The following is a 26,276-nucleotide window of genomic DNA, read 5'->3' as shown; positions in this document are numbered from 1 at the left end:
GGGGAGTGCTATTGTCTCTCAGTGGGTCTCGATGGCAACATGTGACATTTGTATTCAGGCCCTGTATTATCCATGTGGCTAAAGGGCTTCCAATTTCATATCACAGCCAGGAGCCTGCAGAAAACACCAATTAACTTGCAGAACCCATTTGCTGACAAAACTCAGCCTCTTCTCTATGTCTGGCATCTGGTAGTGCTCAGCATTTAATTCTAAAGCACAGCCTTGCAGCAATGTGATCCGTATATAGGGGCACAAAGTCAAATCGCTCTTCCTTCCCCCCACCCCCAATAAAGAAAAAAATTTGTTTGTTTTGGCAGCCCAGAAACTACTCAGACCTAATTTGTCAAATGACTATTATGGAGTTGTTGCAAATTTCAAACCCCATGGATTGCACTGAATTGTGGATAAGTACACACATTCCAGGGAAGGGAGGCAACACTTTGACCTATGACCACCTAAAAGCCTGCAACAGGCACTAGCAATAAGCACCAAGCATACCACCCCAATTTCATGAGAAGAATGCTTAAGATTAGACTAAATATATGAAGGGTTACCACTTCAATTCTTTGACTTCTTGCCATTGACAGGTAATTTGAGCAAAGTTTGCTTGCTCCAATATAAGGATAGTTATGAACAATTTTTAAAAACCATATTTAGTCACAAGATGGCCTTAAAAAACTATTAAATGTGCCACAGTCACTGCAAAATCCTCTAAAATATGCATGTGCATAGGGAAGGTAAACAGTTAGTGAACTTATTGTTAAATTCTGAATCGATCCTACCTGAATCTTAGATGTGAGCAACTATGGTATTTAAGATTACAGATGCTGTTAAATGCTCCTTGTATTCATATATTTTACATTTACATTATGCCAATTCTCTCAGAAGCTACTTAAGGCAGGTGTGGTGAAAGGGCCCTTTCTTGATCAATTTTTGATACCACATTTATAAATCCAACCTAAATCCCTAAGTATTGTAAGAGGAAACTGACCATATTATAGTCTGTTGTGTAAATGTGTCCTGTCACTTCTAGGAAACATGGATTTCAAAATCATCACTACCACTTTCTCTTGGTTTGGATATTGTTTGGTGTTTCTTTCAAATGTAAATGAACATCTTCCGCCAAACAACAACCCTTCCCTTATCTTAATGGGCCATCCTGTCAGCTAGTCCTTATAGTCTTAGAAAGGATCCTACCTTGGAAACTCCTTTGTACTCACTACTAACATACTAAATGAAGTGTAAAGTCAAAGAAAGTACTGTCACTAACCACCTGACCATGGGAACCTTGATAGTATTTGCTGAATTTCAATTAGCATCTTAAGTTAGCTCAGCCCTCCATAAAGGCAACTCCCTCTTTTCTAAAGCATCCTTTTAAAAAGATGGCTTCTTCGGGAGGAGAAAAAAATAGTCAAAACTGTGGAGCCAAAGAAATTTCTACTCATCTGTCATTTGAAGATGCACTTCTGAAAGGTTAAGAGCTAGTTAAAACACTAGATTTGAATGTGAACAGAAGCTTATTTACCTTTTGATTACTGAAAACCCCCAAAGAGCACAGGCAATTTCAGCAGTCTATATTTATCAACAAAAATTACCTTTGGTTTCAAAAAAACTGAAAAGCGATAGATGTACTGGAAGGTCAAAATCCATCCTATGTACCTAAACACCCTGTAACATTACTGACCTTAAGGGAGTGGGTATAGGGAAGAGTGGGAAGCCTCCAGTGCTCAGAGTAATTAGAGAACTTTCCTAAGGAGAAAGCCTCCTCAGGAACTCCTCTGAGGGCAGCTGGTACTTTGGTTGGATAGTCTAACATCTAAGAGCTGATGGCACCTAAACAGAACTAAGTTGCAGCTTGGAACAGTAACCTTTAACAGAACATGTGTGTCTTTGTGCAAGAGGGGTTAAATAAGTCTCTTCAGATGAACCATTCCATGACGATGGCTCACATATAGGGCAACTAAGATATAATGGATATCTAAAAATCACACAAAGTATTCATTAGCAGAAAACTTCTGCCAACTTGCCACTGAATTTAAGGAAGGTCTGTGTTAATATCCTTGTGGGCAAAATCTTTCCAAATTGGACTTGCTTCCAAACTGAGCCAACTAAGAATTAGTTCACATATTGAATGGACATTTCATTTGCCACCTGCTGTTCTCCTTACCTTGGGATTGCTTTTGGCAACATTTACCAGGATTCCCAGCTGTGTGCTCAGTACAGCCCTTAAGGCATGCGAGATCAGTGCACTCTGCCATCCCAGCAATTGAAACGTGCTGGCCTCTCCTTCAGTACTGTATGGGCTTGAATGACCAATTTCAAATGCAGGAGTGGCAAACAATTTATGGGAGGACTAGCCCTATACCAAATAATTAACACTGCAATTGCTTAGACTTTGATTAAGGAGACATTACTCAGCAGGGCATCAAGGGCAGACGTGGCGAACGGGATCCAGCCAGTGGGCTGTTTTCTGCCCAGTGACTCCCACTAGCCACTTTGACAGGTGAGCAGAGTGCAGTTTGGGAAAAACAGCTTCAGAAGCCGAAGGTTCCCCATCACTGATCTAAAATATTAAAACAGTAACAATAACACCCAATATACAAAGCCTCAATCATTAGAATTTTTATGTGATCTTCCAGAGACTTACTCTGAGCTATCTTGGGGTGGGAAATCTTTTTCAGCATTCTCTTCCATGTAACGTGTCAGGGGCCACATGCCAGTGGTGGGAAGGGCCAGAGGCAAAGGCAAGGCAACAGTATAGTAAGGTAGTTTCTACACATCCCTCTCTACCCTCCCATCCAGGCAAACAATGTTGGGATAGGCATTATCAGAGATCAAAGACATATTCTGGAGGGTGCAAAACAGAGCCAGTGAAGGGTGTGGCTTGGGGAGAGGGAAAGTGGCTTGGCAAGGGGTGTGGGGAGAGTCTCAAGGGCCAGATAGGGAGGCTTGGAGGGTAGCCTGAGGTTCCTAGCCCTTGGGCTAACTGAACCAATATTTTTTTATCCTTATAAATAAAAGCCACAAAACAACCAAAGGTGTACAAGAGTTGTCTTACTGCCTGGTATATTTGACTACATTATGTACTTTAAGCTTATTAATTCAAGGTTGTGTTTCTTCCATTTTTGGAAATTCCAAATGTATTGAGCAATTATAACTAATACACATTATAAAGTCAACATTTATCAATTTAAAGATAGGAATTTCAACTGATCTTGGCACAACCTTCCCCTCACAAGTGATTTTGTAGAAACAAAAAATGAAAGCCATATAATCAATGAACAATTATATTGAGGATTGTGTTTGATTGCAATAAATTTGATTGCATTCTTATTTTTGACCATCCCTCTTTTTGTCACGCAGACCAATATGGTCAATTTAAGGGATGGGACTTCCGGGAAGGGTGACTTAGCCTGTGCCTGCTTTTGAGACGGGCTCCTGCCTCAAAAGAAGCTTATTCAGATATATCAGTCAGTTTTTTCTCTTTTTTTTGACTGATTAAACTTCTCCCGGGTAGGGAGAAACGAAGAGATTAACCTCAAAGCCTATTTTTGTTGGGACGACCAGATCTCATTAATTTATGGGACGAGGTCCAGCCGACGAAGGTGGGACGGATTTTCAACAGCAAGCTCTATCTGTTAAAGCGAACGTTCATCTTATCTTCTAAGAGAGAACGCACTAACAGGCAAGCACCCTTCTTTCTATATTTTTCTTTTACTTGACTTAAATTGTTGCTGTTTAAAAGAGATTTGCCAGATTGATCGGTTTTTGACATCTCACTGGGGAGCCATAACTTCTCTCTGCTACGCACTAATTAATAGCTTATCTCTGTTTTTGTTGCAAAAAGCTGTCCTGGATTTGCATTCTAAAGATATACACAGAAGAGGGATTTCTATTCCAGATTTTTATTTTGAAGAATATTATACTGTCTGAGACTACTCTCTTTTTGGTCTATTTTATTTTGACGAATCTGTTTCTTGACGACTGCCATTAATTGTTTCGATCCTGGGAACTGCATTTTGTTTACTTAACTATGGAGAGATAAGGCTGTCTGCTCTGTTTATACTGTGATGTCACCAAGTTTGGAGTATTAACCCAATTGTTGCTGAAATAAGAAGTGGTTTTCCTATATTTTTCTTTTAAAATGGCAATTAAGAAAGTGGCTGAGAATCTGGAAATAACTATGTTTCAGAAAATAATGGATGAGATTGAGATAACGAAACAAAACCTGCGACAGGGTTGTAAGGAGCTGAAAATTGAATTGAGTAAAATGACGCAGGAGATTAAAGATATAGGGGTCCCTGTGAGAGAGGTGACCCTGGAAGGGGTCCCTGTGAGAGAGGAGACCCCGGAGATTGGAACAAACGTGGAACAGGAAAAAGATTTGGAGTCTATGGACTTTAGAAATAAAATCTATTGTTTGGAGACACAGGAGATTAAAGACATAGGGGTCCTTGTGAGAGAGGAGACCCTGGAGACTGGAACAGGGGTCCCTGTGAGAGAGGAGACCCTGGAGACTGGAACAGGGGTCCCTGTGAGAGAGGAGACCCCGGAGATTGGAACAAACGTGGAACAGGAAAAAGATTTGGAGTCTATGGACTTTAGAAATAAAATCTATTGTTTGGAACTCAATGTTATCTCTGAAGAAATTAATGAAGATTCTAGAGATAAAGTTATCAATGGCATGGATAATCTTCTGGACTGGAATGATGTGATGGAGCCCAATATAGAGAAAATTTATGGAATTAACTGCAGCCATGTAACAATGGAAAAACTTTCAAGAGATGACCCAGTGTATTTTGAAAAAAAGAACAGAGATATGATTTTACAGCAGTATTTCAGCAACCTATTCAGAATGGATGGCAAGAAAATATTTGGGATAGAGGTAATTCCCATCAGACTCTTACTATATGACTATGGCTTTGACAGCAAGATTATTATGGAATACTGATAATGGAAGATTGGATACTGAAATTACTGGACTTAACAAGACTACTGAAGATGGAAGATGGAAAATGGAACTAATAGGGATAATAGAACAATGGCTACTGAAATTACTGAACCTAACAGATTCTGATGTGATGGATTAATTGAAATGTTTATTTTGACTATGGTTATGACAATAAGATTATCATAATTAGTAATGAGATGGATTAATTGATATGCTTATCTGGAAAAAAAAATTGATAGATATATTTCTTAAAGAATTGAAACCTCTCTTTGACTTTTTGTGGAAAGAATAAAGTAATGTTTATGAGATTTGATGATTAAGTAAGATAACTATTGGAGGAAAGTGATTTTATAATATGACTTAAGAGACAGGATTGTTATATATTATAGACTTATAACTGATCTGATCTTTGACAAATGGGAAGTCAATATTTTACTCTTTATTTTTTATTTTTATTTTTATTTTTATTTTTTATTTTTTTTTTTGTTTAACTATTTTTGATTTTGTTTTTTGTCTTTGAATGTTTTATGATTTCGTCTTGTATGTTTTATGAAAATTTGAATAAAAATTATTGAAAAAAAAAAAAAATTTAAGGGATGGAAGTCCTTGACAGCCCTGGTGGAAAAGGGACGCCCAATTACTGAAATAACGTTAGGAACAAAACTGAAAGGTGTCAACTACAGCTGGTTCCAACTATCACAGTTTAGACTTTTTATTGGTAACCTTTTGAAAAAAAGAAGAGGGCATTAGGTCACAAGCAACTTTTGAGCACTTATGTTGCCAGAAAAATAATTAAGGGGATTGGGATCAGCTACCTATAAGCTATTGAGAGAATATTCGATGGGCTATGCAGATGGACTATGGCTGGTGTGGAAGAGGGATTTAGATGTGCAAACAAACCCAGAAGATTGGCGAACAATATGGGACAACCCCCCTCTCCACACTATTTCTTCAAGGATTCGGGAAGGTGCTCTGAAAGCTTCTTTAAGATGGCATTGGACTCTGGTCCATTTGTTTTGCATTAACAAGAGTATTTTGTCTCGTTGCTGGAGGGGAAGTAGCAAGACAGCAACTGTGGCCTACTTATGGTGGTTTTGCGATAAGATGGCCCACTTCTGGAACTTGGTTTCAGCTGAACTCAAGCATAGTAATAGGCAGAGCTATGAAGGCCAACCCAGTCCTGGCTTTACTGTCCACTGATAATCTGCAAGACCCACCCTCTCATCATTAAATAATTTATTTTCATGCTGCTAGCAGCTGCTCAAGCAGAGGTGGCTATGCATTGGAAAGGAGAGGAAGGCTGGTATGACACAATATGACAGATCACCCTGTCAGAACACTTGACCTAGCACAGGAGGGTAGTCATGGGAAGGTCAAAATGCGATAAATTTGACGCAACTTGACACAACTAAATTTGACACAACTTGATTCCCCTTTATTAGACAAACAGCGAACCTAGACCTCCAAAGATGCATATGGTAATTTGGAGAGGTTATTTGGGGTAGATATTTGTAAGGCCTTACTTCACTGAGGCTGAATTCAAAGTCAACATTTTTGAACATATTTTAAGCATAATTGAAAACATGTTTTGTATGACCACGAAATACACCACCACACTGTTTATTTGTCTATCAAGTGCTCATTTATTGTTATGTACTTCTTGTTGTTGTTGAAAAATTATATATATGAAAGCCACATAATGAGTGAACAATTATATTGAGGATTGTGTTTACAGATCTGAGAGGTGATTTTGAACATGACTATGAGTTCTCATATTTTATTAATTTATTAATAAAGCTGAAAGAAAGCTGCTGAAAGAATTGCACTGGCTGCCCATTTGCTACCAGCCAATTTCAAGGTTCTAGTTTTGGTGTACAAAGCCCTATACAGCTTGGGACCAGGATACCTGAAAGATCGTTTTTAACTTTTTTAAAAAAAGTCTTGAAAGCTTTTTTTAAAAATGTTTTTAAAGATATTTTGTTTTAATGTATTTTGAAGTCTGTTTTTACGATGTTTAAAGTGTTTTTAGTGCTTTTGTTTGCCGCCCTGGGCTCCTGCTGGGAGGAAGAGCGGGATATAAATCAAATAATAGATAGACAGATTAGATAGGTTAGGTTAGATAGGGTAAGGTAGATTAGAGGGGGAGAGGGAGGGGGAGAGGGATCCAGCCCTTTACCAGCCTCAAGCAATTCAAGGTAAAGTCTGCCACACCTAACCAAGAGAGAAAGGGAAATGAAGGTGGGTATCATCTATAGACCGACAGAGCTCCAAACCCCAAATCACCAACACTGGTCATTAGTCAACACTGGAGAAATGATGGAATCCTACAACACAACTATTGGGGCAGAGGAGTACTCCCACCACAACCTGAAACTTTCCTACATGGTACAAGTACAGCCACTGCAGAATGCCATGTTCTACTCCCAACCCAGAAGGAGTCCAGAAGGATACAATGGTTGATAGTATCGAAAGCCATCAAGAAAATCCAATGGGTTTCCCCACCTCTCTACCAGTGTGGCCTGTTCAGGATGATCAGAGTAATTTCTATTCTGAAGCTAGTTATGAAATGGATCCAGATTATCAATTCACATGTGCCTGTTTAGTCACATTAGCAAAAACAGGCAGCTTGTGACTAGCCTATCATTTCCTAGTACAAAACAGTTGAGAGAATGTTTCTTTGATAGACTTCACTACTGTCTCCTTCAAAGCAGTAGAGAAAGACGAATATTAACCAACACAGAATCCAACATCCTCTCCTGCAAACTTTATGCTAGGTGGAATAGCCATGGGTCAAATGAGCAAGTAGCAGTCAAATGAGCAAGTTTCAAACACCTGTTCCACATCATGAGATGTCAACAACTGAAATTCATCCCATGAAATTGAATAAGAGGCTGCACTGGACATTTCTGCTGTAACTCCTCTTACTAAAAGTGGAATTCAAGTCTGAATGATTTTAGTTAATTTTATTTATGAAGCACTCTGCAAAACTGTTCCCAGACCACCACTGAAAGTTCTAAAGTCCTAGAAGAATGTCCGCTATCCTAGAGGAACCCTTTTGCCACTCTGTATCTGTGCAATCTCCAGCAGATATTTTAAATGGGGGCAGAGAAAGATCACTACCATGTGATAAGCCTTCAAATGGTCTCAAATCCATGCTCAGTCAAGACCAGCAATTTATCCAACATTTGTGCTCTAAACATAGCTCCAGCTATCTCTTTACCCTCAGTTCCCTGTACATGTGTGGGATCTGGAAAGAGGAAGAGGGTACCTAGGAGCTCCTATGTAAAATTCCTGAGTTCACTACTCCAAGAGCTTCAACAGAACAGTAAGCAGAGTCTGGGGCTAATTGAAAAACATCCAGTACAGTCTAGTACAAAACACCACATCTACATGTGTTGGGCTTAATACACATAGGAACAGAGCCATGGTTGTTCTGAAATCCTGAGCTATACTTGCAAAGGGGACCTCAAAGTGATGTTGAAGTCCCCCAAGACTCCCAGGATGGGATCCACTAGCCAGTGCCGGTTCAAAAGCATTCTGTTAACCTAACAGTCTGGTATCAATTCGAATTTATTCTTTATCCACTAGCAGCTGCTTTTACCAATCCATGGTGTTTTTCACTCAAGGCAAAAAAAGAATTAATATCTATATTTTTAAAGGAAATGCCAATATTTTTAAAGGAAATATTGATAAATTATCATTTTTACAATCAATGTTTTAGAAGTGGTCTTTTTTTAAAAAAAAAATCATTTTCAAAAATAGCTGCAGAAATTCACTAGCTTAAAATTCAATCCTCAATGATTGAGAATAAGCGAGCTAATGGAAAATTTGGTAACAAATCCGAATTGGGCAGAATTCTAGCACATCCCTACTCCTAGCACAGGAGTCCTCAATACATCTTCAGGTATACAACTCCAGGTGTGCAAACTCAAAATGGATTGCATAAGGCAGCCTTTCCTAACTAGTGGGCCACCAGATGTTGTTGGACCACAATTCCCATCTTTCCTGACCATTGGCAATGCTGGCTGAGGCTGATGGGAGTTGTGGTCCAACAACATCTGGTGGCCCACTAGTTGGGAAAGGCTAGCATAAGGCATCTAGTAAAGGAGATGGAACTCTTATGGACCAGAGCAACCTTTCCCTCCACTAAGCAACTCTCAGTTGAGAGAGTACTGAGTTGGCAGCTACCAGTTTCAAACAGCTCTCCCCCTTGTCCAAGCAGATTCCCATAATACACTCAGGGTCATTATTAAATATAGTACAACCAGAAGAATGCTGATGGAATGTGTTGCAAGGATTCCCTTACTGATTGCTTGTCTACGCGGAAGATAAACTGAAATAGCTGCAGCTTGTAATTTGCACCTCTGGACCTTTCAGTGTTATATTCATTTCATACTGAGCAATGTAAAAATATGGCACTCCTATTCCAAAATACACGACGCACCAAAATAACACTAGGTGTGAATTACAACTGTGGCAGTTATTTTGGTTCCAGTTTCCATTAAGGTAGATTAAGATACTCAAAGCATATGGATCCTTAAGAAACAGCCTTAATTACAGGCCAATTTCCAGCTTTACATTCTTTTGATTTTCGAGCAGACGATCATACTTGTCCCAGGACAAACGTGAGTATGAAGTTCAGCTGCTATTACCAGCTGAAGTCAACAAGTACTACTATACTCTTCATTCCAAATATCCTTAATGCACACTCAGCAGCTATTATATACACAAGGCCATTTGATTCAGGTGCTGAGCAAGTTGTCTAGTTTGGAGAATAAACCATCACCCCCCCTAAATCAATTAACAGTGTTTTCATCTTCCTGTCTTCCTACCCCTCAAACCCAAGCATGGCACAAAATGGAGCCACGTTATATTAAAAAGCCCATGTAAACATACCCGCTTGACTAAACTATGAACTTAGGAACCTGGGTGTACACTATACCATCTGTCAAGCTTAAACAGAGGGCCACACAATTTTCCACACCAAACGAAAACCGATTATTGAAGCAGTATGTCCTTTCATAGACATTTTAGAATTGAGAGATAGGCAGACCAAAAGCACAAAGGTAAACATTTACTATTAATAGCTGCCGCCCTAGCTCTTGTTAATACAATGGATTACTTATTACCTAGGAAGTGTTTATATTCCAGCTCCTACTATTAAACATGTCATGTAGTAGTTATTTTTGGCTGCATGTCCTTGGGTTTAGCAAAAATGCACTGCTTTTGCCCATGAAAACAAAGTGCCCAAGGTGCCATATTTCCCAAAGACTGGCAACTATTCCTTTAACAAGAGCCAACGCCTCTTAATATAGTGTTTCCTTACTTCAAAATCTACTACAGAGTTTCTTTGCTTTTACCTAGTTCATCCCAGAGCTGCCTATACTTGTCTGTCATTGCAGTTCCTTGTTGCCTCCAAAGTGACAGACGAGGGTCAGCCATGAACTGTTCTGTTATCAATGTCAACATTCGAGCACCGTTGGAATCTCTCATCTTTAACATCTCTCGCACCTAGGATATAAAACAAGCAACAGAAACAAAAAACACAGGTAAGGCCCCCGTAATGTAACATCCTACCATTTGAAAAACAAAACAACAACAACTTGGAAGCAAATCACACACACTGAAATGAGGACTGCATTTGTACCAACTGGAGAGAAAGGTGGCAAATTACACAGGGCAACTGCAAGTATTCTCAGGGAGCCACTTCTTTACATTTATGGTGGACTTGTCCCATACTGAGAGATTGGTAACAGTGTTACCTTACAAACTCTTCAAGGTGATCTTCTTCTGGACTCCAAGGTTTGGCTCTCAGGTTACACACAAAAAAGGCCAAAGAGAGGAAAATAAATTGGTTTTTAACATAACAGTTGCCAAAGTAGCATACCCAACATATTAGAAACAAACAAATTATGCCATGTGTGGGAGGAAATGTTATATAATCTATGGGCCACTGCCATGACATTAAATATAGAATTATATATTATAGGAACAGATACTATTTAATACTAATAAGCTTCAGTTATGAACATCTACAATGGAAAACCAAACATTAATATATATATATATATATATATGCTAAGGCTGATATTCACATGCCAACTAGTTTTTCTTTGTGCAATTATGCTACACAAACTGTAATATGTGGATTTAACTTTATTTTAATATGAAAAATTATAAGAAATGAATCGCCATAAAATAGGGAGGCAATTCATGCTTTTTCATACTGCCTCAAAAGTAGTGTGTGTGTAAGAATAATTCTTCGAAACACATTAACTGGCACAGCGTGTCCTCTTACAGCTTAAGAGTGTCAGTGTTATGTAGCCCCAAGTTTCACCATGACACGTTAGGAAGAGAGAGCACACACTCTTAATACAAAATTTCTCAAAACATACTTCCTGCCCCTCATTCTTTTGCTCTGGAGACTTTGCTGACTATTTAAAGAAGGAGAAATAGTGCAGGTTTCTGTCAGTCTGTTTGGTGTGACAGGGACCCTGTTTTGGTTGCAAGGCACACACTAATCTTGGACAGGTCCATTGCTTCTACTCTGGCTTGACATTACATTATTCTGACATCAGAAACCTGCAGTTTTAACTGTTCCAGTTCCCTGCAATGAATTGACTCTAGTTTCAGGTTCCTACTCTGCTCTCAACTCTTGGCTTCAACATTCCATTCTGGACTGAATCAACTCTGCCAGTCTTTCATTACACAACAAATGTTCTAATTTGCTCCTATTAATTTCTACTTATGTTGCATTTCTAACTTTTGATGCAGAAAACAGATGAAGCTCCTGTATAAATTGGTTAATAAAAGCATGAATAGTATACAAATGGAAGCAATTTTACCCCCAAGGTTGCCTCTGTAGACTTATCTCTGAAGCTGTCTTACCTAAGCAATAGAGCTGTTGGCAATGCAGTGGCCTGGAAGAGATAACTCCTGTTTCACTCAGAGTTCTGCCATCCCCCACCTTACCTCAAAGCCTTCTCATGGTGGAGGACTGGGCTATCGTTCTCAATATCAACAACCCCAAACATCCAGACAGGGCTGTGGAGTCGGAGTCATGGAGTCGGAATCGGAAGCAATTTTGGGTGGAGTTGGAGTCGGGAGCAATTTTGGGAGGAGTCGGAGTCGGTAGAAATGTACTGACTCTGACTTCCAAATAAATTTTGATTGACAAGAAGCAATTTTGGGTGGAGTTGGAGTCAGACAGTAGAAAAATAGAGGAGTCGGAGCCAGAGTCGGAGTCGGACAGTAGAAAAATAGAGGAGTCAGAGTTGAAGGTTTGGTGTACCGACTCCACAGCCCTGCATCCAGAGCAAAAAAGCCCTCCTCGCAAATTATTCTGGTTTCATACTAAAGGTTCTCATTCGAATGTACTAATTCTTCAATGCAAGCTCAAAACATGTGGAAAGTCAAGAGCCAGGCTTCAAAGTTGTAAACTTCTAAAAAAAATATTTATGGGGTACACTGCACACCTTTGTTTGAGTCCTTAAGACACATCACAGCCATACTTTCCTAGCAACAAAGAGCTGGATTTATTTTGGAAAGCCCTTTTATTCCCCATGTAGCAGTTGGGGGCTTTACAGACACTGACACCAAAACCACCAGTAGTCTGAAATACAGCTGATTTTAAGTTACACAGACTTGCATTCCTCCACAGGAAACCATTTAGTAGTAATACCAAACAGTGTTCCAATAAGCTCACAGGGACATCATTAAGGAAAAAAATAGCAAATTGAGGGCCAACTTGGATACAAGGTAAAAACATACAAGGGAATTGCAAACATTTTTTCTACCTACCTTTGCAAAAAGCAAATTGAGCTGCTTCCCTGATCCATGGTATCCACCCTGGGAGAGGAAGAGTTTGACCTGTTCCTGGACTTGTTCTTCATCCAGATGCCAGCAATTTTCATCATCTATGCTAGCACCAGCTGTTGGATCAGGGGCACCTACCAACACAATAGAAGAAAAAATATATATACATATATACGCACACAGAGCCAGAAGACTGGTTTTATTGGTGCATGAGGATCAGGTTGCTCCCATTGTAACCATGTTGTGGCTGCAGGTATGCGTGCTGAATTCTAGCTGCTGGCACTATACAATAACAGCATTACACAAAGAGAGACAGCACACACAGTATTCTGTGTGCACTGAGTTGTCACACACCAAGTGACTGAAGAGGAGAGGTGTGTTAAAAAAAATCACATAGTGATGCAGTGTCAGAACATAGTGCCAACAGTTTAGAAAGTCGACACATGCACCAGCCTGATAAGTTATAACTGCACAGGGTCACTGCTCAAGTACATGCTTTGCAGGTTCAATCTCCAGAACCTAAGGTTAAATGGCTCTCAAGCCTGAAGAAGATTTCTGCTCAACACTTTAGAAAGCTAGTTGTGCGACTGTATGAAGACACCACATTATGATTGTTATGGATTAACAGCTAGGATACTGACAAACATTGAAAAAGAAAGGAAACTTACACAATGCTTTCCTTAGTTATAATGTCTTTGCAAAATAAGAGGTCTTTTCACAAGCAATAATCCCCCCCCCAATTAAGTACACACCTGGACAAACAGCCTTCCATAGAACTGATCTGACATAGGAGGCACCGCTTTTACAGGTACACTTCTCACCAATATATTTTATTTAGCCACATTTACAGCCCACCTTTGCCTCAAGGATCTTTCGCCCAAGCTTTTCAATCTTAAAATTTTCAGTGCTTTCAAAGATCTTTTCTACTCTCCATGTTTCTCTTTGTTGGTTTTAAGCCTGGATTTATTCTGCTGCTATTTTTATACTGTTTTAGATTTTATGCTTAAGTTTTATTGTCTTTTTTTAGTGTAAACCTCCCAGAGAGTATTATTGGGTGATATATAATACTGTAAACAAAACTATGGGTCATACCCAGCTAAGTCCTACTTAAAGTAGGCTCACTGAAATTAATGAACCTAAGCTGGTCACACCTGTTAACTTCAATGGGTCTACTCTGAATAGGACTAGCAATGAATACCACCTTATATATCAGGAGTGGGGAACCTTTTTAGCTTTGTAGGGCAGTTCTTTATCTGGCCCTACACTGCAGGCCAACTTTGATAGGTGGGCAGGCAACCCACCAGACAATCACAGACATCATTATGACATCACATGATTGACATGTGGGTTGTCCCATCCACCTGTCAAAATCTGTTGCCCTTTGTGAGTCTCTCCACACCTCTCCTTTCCATCTCAATGTCTGGAGGTAGAAAGGGGAAGCACAGCTGATGGGTGGTTGGGAATGTAACCTTACTCAAGCAAAGGAAGAATCAGGAACCCACTTTGAGCTCCCAATTATTCATTTGAAGCCCCTTTACCCACCTCACACCTGATATTATATATGATGTCAGGTGTACAGCAGGTGGGCATGGATTCCCCAAAATGGCCTGGAAGGCCAAGTTTGGCTTGCAGGCTAGAGGTTCCCCACTCCTGCTATACATTGTTCTTACTCATTCTAATTTATCCTCACAACAACCCTGTAAGGTAAATAAGTGTGGGAGAGTGACAACAACCCAAGGTCATCCAATGAGCTTTATGGCCAAGTGGGGATTTGAACTTGGATCTGTTTGGTCCTAGTTCAACATTCTCTACATCACAGAAAAAGAAGTTGTACTCAAGAGTAAGCTACTAATACCATTTTTTAAAAAAATAGCTGCATGTTCCATTTACAATGCTCCCACAATTTACGCAACATATCTTTCTAAATTAGGGAGGCTGAACTGTTGCACTCGCTGCAATGAGCCTCTGCTTTAGAATTTGCTGGAATATTTCAAAGACCAGACGTTACTAGAAGCACTAAGACCAACAAATACTTGAGGCCTCAAGAGAGTTCTTGACCCTCCTTATGCACAACACAAACCTAGGCTTGCTTCAGACAATGCAGTCAGTGCCCATTTCAAACACTAGAGCAATTCCTGCTTATGGCTCTATATAAAATGTTGTCAAATTACTCTCTTCAGAATCACACAAACACATCTGAAGGCAACACTTGTGAAAAAATCAGAAAAGTTTTTTTTAAAGTTCTCTCCCCCCCCCATAATATTTTAAGACATTTAATGCATGCCAGTGGTATATACTTGACATTACTTTCAAGCTGTCCAAAAACATTTTTTGTTAAGGGAAGGCATGGGAACAAGCACTTCAACACAAAAGATGATATTACTTTGGCAAGTAGTTGAAAACAATTAATTATTCCAATACAAATGTGGATAAACACCAATGAAATATGTACACAGCAATCTGGCAGAACTGTCATAAAATACTTAAACCAGTATTTTTACAGGACTAGTGATGACAATAAATATGCTGGCACAATACCCAGGATATTAAATTGTTGCACTGGCTTCCTGCACTTTCTTCCAAGGGGCTCACATTGGGTTGGCACATGTGATTTCCATACATCTCCCATAAAACATACTCACCAGGCCAAGACCTGCTTAGTTTCAGACAGAAAACCACAACAAGCATCTTCAGAGTGTTATCTGATTATACTGTAGTACCTTGCAAGAGTATGGAACCAGTGTGTGAATGATAGTGTGCACGCATACACCATACACACATACATGAGATGCCATAAAGTTTAAAGAGATCTTTGTACTGCAACCTGATTTTTCTAGAAAAAACATTATATGTTTGTGTGTTGTAAGATGACCTCCAAGGTCCCTTCCAAATCTATGAGACTACGTTGGAAACACCAAGCTGAAGGCTCCGTCACAATACTTGTTCTAGGTAAATAACTAATACCATGTGTTAGTAACGATGAGAAATAACTTCTAAATGGGTCGTGTCTTCAAGATATCATGTGTGCATTTTTTAAAAAAAAGCTGAGCCCTGTGTTGTGAGATTTGGTTTTGAGCTTACCATGGTGACTTGCCTAAAGCCACCTAGTCAATTCATGAAATTTGAACTGGGGGAGTTCCTAGTTCACAATGTATTGATTTTTTTAATTAAAATATTTTTGTTTTAAAAAAAACCCTCCATAAGATAGTATCTAAAACCAGAGTGCATTCTCTTAAAATGAGCAACAATAAGTAAAGGACAGCAACGTATTAAGAACAGCTATTAATTAAATAAAACTTAGTCTTGAGTGCTGAGCTACATAAACTCCAGATGCCTTCCCATGGTGGTGATTTTTCAAGTCAAATCAGTATACATCTTATCTATGAGATTCAGTCAACAAAAACTTTTTCAAAGAATGATAGTTTTTTATTATTTTGTGTCTATCCTTTGGTACCTGGTCATTTTTTCAATACTACATTTTTCAATTTCAACGAGTATTTCAAATTACCTGTGAAGTATCTTAAGCAAGACACATTTGCTCAGGCTAAGGCCATCCAGTGTGCCTCATGGCTGTGTGGGGATCTGAAACCAAGTCAGTGCCTGAAATTCCACTCACTGTTGTGTACCAGGTCAGGGAACAGGTGGCTATTTATCCATGAATGAGCATGGTACCAAAGCAAGCTTATCCCCCTATGGAACTGTACCCTCTTGTTAATTATTGGAATAAGGCATAGGAGGCAAAGAAGGGAGTAATCAAAGCTGCAAATACCACACACATCTTTTCATATAGAAAAAGAGGTGTGCCATGTTTTTCTAGGCCTCACACCATACATTTATTCCACACCATACATTTATTATTGTTATCATTCACACCATACATTTATTCCACTTGAAACAGTCATGGCTTCCCCCAAAGAATCTTGGGAAGTGTAGTTTGTGAAGGATGCTGGGAGTTTTTAGGAGACTCCTATTCCTCTGACAGAGCTCCAGTGCCCAGAGTGGTTTAACAATCTATCCCTTTTCCCAGGGAACTCTAGGAATTGCAGGTCTGTGAGGTGAACAGAGGACTCCTAACATCTCTCAGCACCCTTCACAAACTACACCTCCCAGGATTCTTTGGGGGAAGTCATGACTGTTTCAAGTGGAATGTACAGTGTGAATGCAGCCCTAGCCAGTATTTTATGGATTTTCTAAGAGATGAAACCTAAGTCTAGCTTTAAACAGAACTTCTGACTGGCACCTTTTACATTTACAAAAAGGTCTCTGTATAGTAAGAAGTTCATTAAAATTCAGTGCTTCTATCGATCAGTTATTGTGCTGAGGAACAAGCCAAGAAAACCAAAACCCACTAATGTAAATTCAAGGTAGACTTCCATTTTAAAAAATTATCCTTACAAAGTTTGCTTTAAGCGACAATGTTTATGATAGAATAATTAAAACCGTTGAGAGCATCTTGGTGGCACTATCAAGACAGAATGTGAGGGGGGGGGAAGCTTATGAAAAATATAAGACATTTAAGTCTTCCCAGAAACAGTTTGATCAGTGTTTTTTGTTTGTTTTAAAAAAATGCTACAGCATGGGAATTATTTGCCTGATCTACCAATTCTGAACATGACCAAGCTGTGCTGTAAATCAAGTTTCACAGGTAGGGCTTTATTATTTTAATCCTTTTCTGTAAAAGAGCTCATGCACAGAACTGGAATAGCTCTGGACAGACTGTCAGTCTAGCCATCTTATCAGCTATACAGCTAACATTTATGACTGACATTCAAATAATTACAAAAGCTGCAACTCAGCAAGGTAGAAGGTCCACTAATAAAAGCTACTGCCACATCTCAAATATTAGGTACTCCTCCGAAGAGGACTGGGGTATCACAATCAAGGTACTACAGTTTACCAAATTAAAAGGTGCAACAGACTTTCCCCCATAGTTTTTCACTTTCATACTGACTAGCTTTTGCCAAACTTATTTATAAACACCAAATATACAATACGTATGATTGAAGAGGTTCAACATATTTAGACCAAACTCTAGAACCACATTCAAAACTTGCTTCTTCCGACTTCCGGGAAGGGTGACTTAGCCTGTGCCTGCTTTTGAGACGGGCTCCTGCCTCAAAAGAAGCTTATTCAGATATATCAGTCAGATTTTTTTTTTTTTTTGACTGATTAAACTTCTCCCGGGTAGGGAGAAACGAAGAGATTAACCTCAAAGCCTATTTTTGTTGGGACGACCAGATCTCATTAATTTATGGGACGAGGTCCAGCCGACGAAGGTGGGACGGATTTTCAACAACAAGCTCTATCTGATAAAGCGAACGTTCATCTTATCTTCTAAGAGAGAACTCACTAACAGGCAAGCACCCTTCTTTCTATATTTTTCTTTTACTTGACTTAAATTGTTGCTGTTTAAAAGAGATTTGCCAGATTGATCGGTTTTTGACATCTCACTGGGGAGCCATAACTTCTCTCTGCTACTCACTAATTAATAGCTTATCTCTGTTTTTGTTGCAAAAAGCTGTCCTGGATTTGCATTCTAAAGATATACACAGAAGAGGGATTTCTATTCCAGATTTTTATTTTGAAGAATATTATATTGTCTGAGACTACTCTCTTTTTGGTCTATTTTATTTTGACGAATCTGTTTTCTGACGACCGCCATTAATTGTTTCGATCCTGGGAACTGCATTTTGTTTACTTAAGCATGGAGAGATAAGGCTGTCTGCTCTGTTTATACTGTGATGTCACCAAGTTTGGAGTATTAACCCAATTGTTGCTGAAATAAGAAGTGGTTTTCCTATATTTTTCTTTTAAAATGGCAATTAAGAAAGTGGCTGAGAAGCTGGAAATAACTATGTTTCAGAAAATAATGGATGAGATTGAGATAACGAAACAAAACCTGCGACAGGGTTGTAAGGAGCTGAAAATTGAATTGAGTAAAATGAAGCAGGAGATTAAAGATATAGGGGTCCCTGTGAGAGAGGTGACCCTGGAAGGGGTCCCTGTGAGAGAGGAGACCCCGGAGATTGGAACAAACGTGGAACAGGAAAAAGATTTGGAGTCTATGGACTTTAGAAACAAAATCTATTGTTTGGAGATACAGGAGATTAAAGACATAGGGGTCCTTGTGAGAGAGGAGACCCTGGAGACTGGAACAGGGGTCCCTGTGAGAGAGGAGACCCTGGAGACTGGAACAGGGGTCCATGTGAGAGAGGAGATCCCGGAGATTGGAACAAACGTGGAACAGGAACAAGATTTGGAGTCTATGGACTTTAGAAATAAAATCTATTGTTTGGAACTCAATGTTATCTCTGAAGAAATTAATGAAGATTCTAGAGATAAAGTTATTAATGGCATGGATAATCTTCTGGACTGGAATGATGTGATGGAGCCCAATATAGAGAAAATCTATGGAATTAACTGCAGCCATGTGACAATGGAAAAACTTTCAAGAGATGACCCAGTGTATTTTGAAAAAAAGAACAGAGATATGATTTTACAGCAGTATTTCAGCAACCTATTCAGAATGGATGGCAAGAAAATATTTGGGATAGAGGTAATTCCCATCAGACTCTTATTATATGACTATGGCTTTGACAGCAAGATTATTATGGAATACTGATAATGGAAGATTGGATACTGAAATTACTGGACTTAACAAGACTACTGAAGATGGAAGATGGAAAATGGAACTAATAGGGATAATAGAACAATGGCTACTGAAATTACTGAACCTAACAGATTCTGATGTGATGGATTAATTGAAATGTTTATTTTGACTATGGTTATGACAATAAGATTATCATAATTAGTAATGAGATGGATTAATCGATATGCTTATCTGGAAAAAAAAATTGATAGATATATTTCTTAAAGAATTGAAACCTCTCTTTGACTTTTTGTGGAAAGAATAAAGTAATGTTTATGAGATTTGATGATTAAGTAAGATAACTACTGGAGGAAAGTGATTTTATAATATGACTTAAGAGACAGGATTGTTATATATTATAGACTTATAACTGATTTGATCTTTGACAAATGGGAAGTCAATATTTTACTCTTTATTTTTTATTTTTGTTTTTTTTTTCTTTTTTCTTTTTTTCTTTTTGTTTAACTATTTTTGATTTTGTTTTTTGTCTTTGAATGTTTTATGATTTTGTCTTGTATGTTTTATGAAAATCTGAATAAAAATTATTGAAAAACAAAAAAACAAAACTTGCTTCTTCCATAAAGCTTTCATAACGAAGCACCTCCATTAAGAGGCTGAAAGTCTTTAGCATATGGCAATGGAAACCACTTGAAACTGTCTCTGCAGGACAGCTGCTCCATGCAGCATGCTGTTTATGTGTGCCAGTGGACACCATGTTCTCTACACAGACTTTATAGGATACAGTCATGTACATAGACTTAACCTGGGAGATACTTAAATGAGGGGGATGGACTGCTGGGTGAGAGAAGTGAAAACTCAAAATGATTAGAATATCAACTTTGCCACCTGAAGCCACACAGGCATTTCCCCCAAACCTTCCTTGCTTTGGTAGACAGTACTCAGCTTCTAAAAATATGCCTTGCTATCCAATCCCAGTGAGGCTCCCATATTTTGCCTCCCCAAATCCCTCTGGCACCACAGCTGCTACACCGAAAGAACCCCTTCCCTCCCACAGATGCCAATTATCTATCATATAGGTGCCCTACTCCTATAGATACACCACTGTTTACCATAAAAAAATGTTCCAACATAACAAAACAGCTGTGTCATCAACCCTGCCATCCTAAACATCCTTGTCATGGCATCCTTGTCATGTGCCTATCAACCACAGACCACCACCCATTCTCCACTCTTTCCTGTTGGGTACAAATAGCAAACTATACAATACTCCCTTCCAGATCCCTCCACTGTCCTACACTTCCTACACTCCTTGACACCTGAGCTGCTAATTTATAGGGCACAATGGGAGAGACTGATGAACAACTATGTGCTATCTATTACTGAGTCATCTTTTCTTCTAGCATGTGTATTAGTAATAGCTCCATGTCAAAAAACCCACATTGAGGATCCCAATAAGGCCCGAGGAGCCTGTATTTTGACAGTCCTGGTATAAGTAGATCAGACACCTGTCCAACCTTTTTTGATCCTAAGGTCATGTTTACACTGTCACCATAGCAAACATATTTCATTGCTATACTGCTTACTGATAAGGCCTGGCAGTCTTGACAGGTAACCAAACACAGCCTAGCAAGTCCTCATTTCAGGCCACTTCACGCAATCAAAGAAAGCCCTGTATGCTGATTTAATCACAATGCTTTCAGAACTCTGACCTACCCCTTTCTCCAAATGGGATGTCACAGCTGTTGACCTCCAATGATTTCCTGTGGGATATGTCTTAGACTAAAGGAGGGCCAACAAACTCATCAGACCTATGTTTTGTTTTCTTCTCACTTGTCTACCCTATACAATGTCCTTTAGTATCTTATATATCATAGGATACTGCAGGACACTACGGTATACACTGTGGTTATTTGCTAAATGTTACCCTCTTCTTACCAATATCACACTTTCCTTCCTTCACTGTCACACAACTCTAGAGATCAACGTGGCCTCAGTAGTTCAGAGTGCCTTTTATCATCAATAGCTGGTTCACCAACTGCAACCAATTCTGGACAGAGTGTCTTGTCATGATGATCCATGCTCTGGTAACCTTCCAGAGATTTACTAAATTACTGCCATGCATTGTCTGTAGGCTACCCTTAAAGACTGTTTCAAAGCTTCCATTAGTACAGAATTGAGCTAATTGTGACTGGTGTGGCCTGGTTCACCCATATCATCCCAATTTTTAGACAGCTTCACTGGTTGCTTGTTCACTTCCAGGTCTAATTCATGGTACTGATAAAAACCTTTAGAGCCCTAAATGGCTTGAGACACAAATATCAGAAGTGCCTGCTCCCATATCAACCTGTCCATTCTCTTAAAGAACATCTGCAAAGGCCTTCTCCATGTAATTCTTCCATCAGAGATATCAAAATGTGTAAGGGTGAGGGCTTTCTCAGCAGTAACATCCCAGTTATGATAAGAGCTCCCAGAAGGTATTGCCTCCAGTCGAACCTATCATTTAGGCTCCAGACCTTTCTTTTTATTTACCCAGGCATTAATAGTAGTAATAATAATAACTCATTTAATTGTGTAAGTTTTAGTCTGCTTTAAAGTTTTATTTACTGTCCTGAGTGTTTTTTTTTGTTTCACACTGTACACTGCTTTCAATCTTATATCTAAATGTTTTAAAATAAAATTTAGAACTCAGTTTTTGCTCCCACTTATGCCACTTAATGGAGATAACCACTATCTGTCAGTTTTTACTCAAAAGCTGCTTTAAAACATCATGGGATGCCTATAAAACCACACAAAATAGCAATAATCTACAACCTTTGACAACGTGGTTCAGCCAAGCATCGCTCTCCATCAAAGCATGTCACAGTGATGGTATTAGCCACATCACTGAAAGTTTCAGAGCTGCGTCCCCATACAACATGATCATAAGCAGCTAAAGATCACTCTTTTTTTGCCCCATTCATGACAAGTCCATATCTCCATGCACCTCATGTAATCCAGCATATTTTATACTCTTCCACTATTATCCAACCCTATTATGATGATTCTTCCAAAAATGATGTGCAGCCTACCTCACTGGCAGTTTTCAGTCAGTCTCCCAGTGCAGTGCCCAGATAAAGTGACCAAGACAAAATGTGGCTTTCATGGTTTTAGCTATACTTGCAAGTGAATGCATGTAAGAAAGTCCAGTACATCACCAAAAACAGAGTAAGAGTAAGCCTGAACTCTGTACAGAAAACTCACCGTGAACTTGATTGATCTCCGAATTTTGAGAAAGGATTTCATCTGCTAATTTCTGAGCAGTTGGCAAAACTTCTGTATGGTGCACTGTGATCAAATACTGTACAAACTTTTGTAGCTGGTCTCTGTTCATTTGAAAGAGAGTCTCTGAAATGGGAAGATGCAGTTTGACCTGATCTGGCTTGCGGATCCGGTACAAAGAAAGAGCCACAACATGGGCACAGTAAAATATGTCTTTGTTTCCACAGCTACAGGTCACTGAGGTAATCTTGCAACGATCAAAGCTGATAGCTACATTGCAAACAGTTTCTGGCTCCGATTGCATTGCAGGTTCGGTCACTGTGCCACTCAGATGGAAACCTGTTAGTTAAAAAAAAGAATAAAAAGGACAATTCAGTGAAGTGACTATGATTGCCATTTTAAGTGAGCAAAGCAGTTCATCTTCAAGTAGAATGCAGTTTTGAACAGAGATAGTCTTAGACAGCAACTGTGGTCTTCAGCAGCAGCCACTAAAAGTCACCCAAAGAACATTGTGCATATAAATAGCTTCACACACACAAAGTGGTCATTGTGGTCGAAGATGACTGCAGAAAAAAACAGGAAACAGACTGAACAGACCAGTATGCTAAACGTCCATTACTTTAGAACTCTCACAGCAGTACATTTTTCATCTCCACAGATGGCAAACACTAGTTGGAACCTTCCTTCAGTGGAATCTGGCAAAACTACTGGTTTTGAATTAAAAAAAAAGAGTTCACATGAATGTCCAAACAGAATTCAGCAGTTCTACAGGAGTTTTTCTGTATTGTTCATCTATATTTATACACAATTTGATACTGACCCTACAGGAAGCTACAGTCATTTCTAGGCCCTTGATGAGTTTATTTGTATGGTGCGTTCAGTTCTAGAAATACCCAAACACACTTAATCTTAGTTATACACCTTTCTTAAAGGGAGACTGCAAACGAGCGAAATGGCCATGTTGTATATACATATTGTTCCCTCATGTAAACATGCATGCAGCCAAAATGAATTGGGTGCAGCTAGCAGAGCATCCTTTTGCTATAACTTTTACTCCTCGTAGGCCTACACTAACTTTAACATGGATCTTTAGGTACACGCCTGCCTGTTACAACTTCACCACTGTCTCTTCCAACTGAAAGCAAAGCTACACCATCAGAATCATTTGATGCCTTTATTGTGAGTGTGTACCAATTCTGTTTTTCCAGAATTGGTAAAAAAAAAAAAACCCAGCAGGGAATAGAAAAAGAGGAAGGCCAAACAAGAGATGGATTGATTCCATAAAGGAAGCCACAGACCTGAACTTACAAGATCTGAACAGGGTGGTTCATGACAGATGCTATTGGAGATCGCTGATTCATAGGGTCGCCGTAAGTCGTAATCGACTTGAAGGCACATAACAACGCCAATTCTGATCTTGGATGGCAGTGGGGCATGATGGCATGTACAAGAGGACTCCTGCACACAGAAAACTAGCATGTTAGGGGGGGAAGTAATCTTACCCTTCTGTGATGTGCTAAATGAACGTCTGAAAAGGAAGAACCGAGCTGACTGTGAAAATGATGAGTAATTTGACTGATAACGAAGAACTCAGTTGCCAGCATTATTCTTGTTCTTGGCTTGTGGACATGTATATACAAGTATTTAAAGTAACACTTGCTCAATAATTTGTTTTTAATAATGTTATTTGTTATTTAATTTTGAGAATTGTTATTTAATTTTGAGAATTGTATTATTTTATTGATGTATTATGTTCTATTGATGTATTATGTTCTATTGATGTATTGTTATATTCATTTTTTTTTGTAAGCCGCCTTGAGGGCCTTTTGGCCATAAGGTGGGGTATAAATTTAATTAATTAATACTAATACTAATACTAATAATAAATGTATCATAAAGAAGTTACACTTATTTGTGGTAAAAGCATTCAAATATGTGATCCTGTGCCTCCAATCTACAGAAATACCATGCAAGAAAGGCTCTACAGTGTACTTTTATGGCATATTTAAACCACTTTTGAAATGTCTTCTGTCCACAGAGGTAAACTGTAAATCTCTCCAAGGTTGTAGCTATGTACTTAAAGGCTGTTTTAGATAAATCCAGTCACAGTACCAACAAGACTCTCATACCAAAGATTAGATAAATGGTATCAATTTTGCATGTCCAAAGCACTGATGTGAGTAATTTTGGGTGTGTCTTGTTGGCAACTGTATGTCAATATTGTGCATAAGAAGACAAACCAACATAAAAAGGGAAGAGAAACAAAGCACTTCAGGTTGAGTTGTGACTCATGAACTGTGATGTGAACATGTGATGGGAGAACTGGAGTGCTTGGTCTTAGAGGAGAGCATTGATATAGTGAGCATAACTGAGACCTGGTGGAATGGAGAAAACCAGTGGGATACGGTTATCCCTGGATATAAACTATATTGGAAGGACAGGGAAGGACGTATTGGTGGCGGAGTCGCTCTATACGTGAAAGAAGGCATTGAATCCAGCAAGCTCGAAACCCCAAAAGAGGCAGACTCCTCCACAGAATCGTTGTGGGTGGTGATACCATGCCCCAGGAGGGACTTAATACTGGGAACGATCTATCGGCCCCCTGATCAAAATGCTCAGGGAGACCTTGAGATGAGATATGAAATTGAGGAAGCATCCAAACTAGGAAATGTGGTAGTAATGGGTGACTTCAACTACCTGGACATAGACTGGCTGCATATGTGTTCCAGTCATGACAAAGAAGCAGTTTCTAGATATTCTAAATGACTATTCCCTAGACCAGTTGGTCATGGAACCGACCAGAGGGACGGCAACCCTGGACTTAATCCTCAGTGGGGACCGGGACCTGGTGCGAGATGTAAGTGTTGTTGAACCGATTGGGAGCAGTGACCACAGTGCTATTAAATTAAACATACATGTAAATGGCCAATTGCCAAGAAAATCCAACACGGTCACATTTGACTTCAAAAGAGGAAACTTTACAAAAATGAGGGGACTGGTAAAAAGAAAGCTGAAAAACAAAGTCCAGAGGGTCACATCACTCGAAAATGCTTGGAAGTTGTTTAAAAACACTATATTAGAAGCTCAACTGGAGTGCATACCGCAGATCAGAAAAGGTACCGCCAGGGCCAAGAAGATGCCAGCATGGTTAACGAGCAAAGTCAAGGAAGCTCTTAGAGGCAAAAAGTCTTCCTTCAAAAAATGGAAGTTTGTCCAAATGAAGAAAATAAAAAAGAACACAAACTCTGGCAAAAGAAATGCAAGAAGACAATAAGGGATGCTAAAAAAGAATTTGAGGAGCACATTGCTAAGAACATAAAAACCAACAACAAAAAATTCTATAAATACATTCAAAGCAGGAGACCATCTAGGGAGACAATTGGACCCTTGGATGATAAGGGAGTCAAAGGTGTACTAAAGAACGATAAGGAGATTGCAGAGAAGCTAAATGAATTCTTTGCATCTGTCTTCACAGTGGAAGATATAGGGCAGATCCCTGAACCTGAACTAACATTTGCAGGAAGGGATTTTGAGGAACTGAGACAAATAGTGGTAACGAGAGAGGAAGTTCTAAGCTTAATGGACAATATAAAAACTGACAAATCACCGGGCCCGGATGGCATCCACCCGAGAGTTCTCAAA

At 39.2% G+C, this 26,276-nt stretch overlaps 1 protein-coding gene across 5 annotated transcripts in view; it reads right to left on the bottom strand.

Annotated features, from left to right (window-relative positions):
• Positions 1-26,276, bottom strand: part of ZSWIM6 (zinc finger SWIM-type containing 6) — a 117,084-nt gene that overhangs the window by 35,963 nt on the left and 54,845 nt on the right. For all 5 annotated transcript variants that reach the window (XM_061618872.1, XM_061618882.1, XM_061618891.1 and 2 more), the window contains 3 exons: positions 22,617-22,973; positions 12,752-12,900; positions 10,312-10,462 (listed from right to left, as the gene is read on the bottom strand). In XM_061618872.1, coding sequence (XP_061474856.1) covers positions 10,312-10,462; positions 12,752-12,900; positions 22,617-22,973 — 657 coding nt within the window. The remainder of the gene's footprint in view (positions 1-10,311; positions 10,463-12,751; positions 12,901-22,616; positions 22,974-26,276) is intronic.

The sequence above is a fragment of the Rhineura floridana genome, chromosome 1 (assembly GCF_030035675.1).
Source record: "Rhineura floridana isolate rRhiFlo1 chromosome 1, rRhiFlo1.hap2, whole genome shotgun sequence".
In the NCBI taxonomy this organism is placed as follows: Eukaryota; Metazoa; Chordata; class Lepidosauria; order Squamata; family Rhineuridae; genus Rhineura; species Rhineura floridana.
Note: the sequence above shows the minus strand (reverse complement) of the source record. Positions and strands in the feature narration are given on the sequence as shown.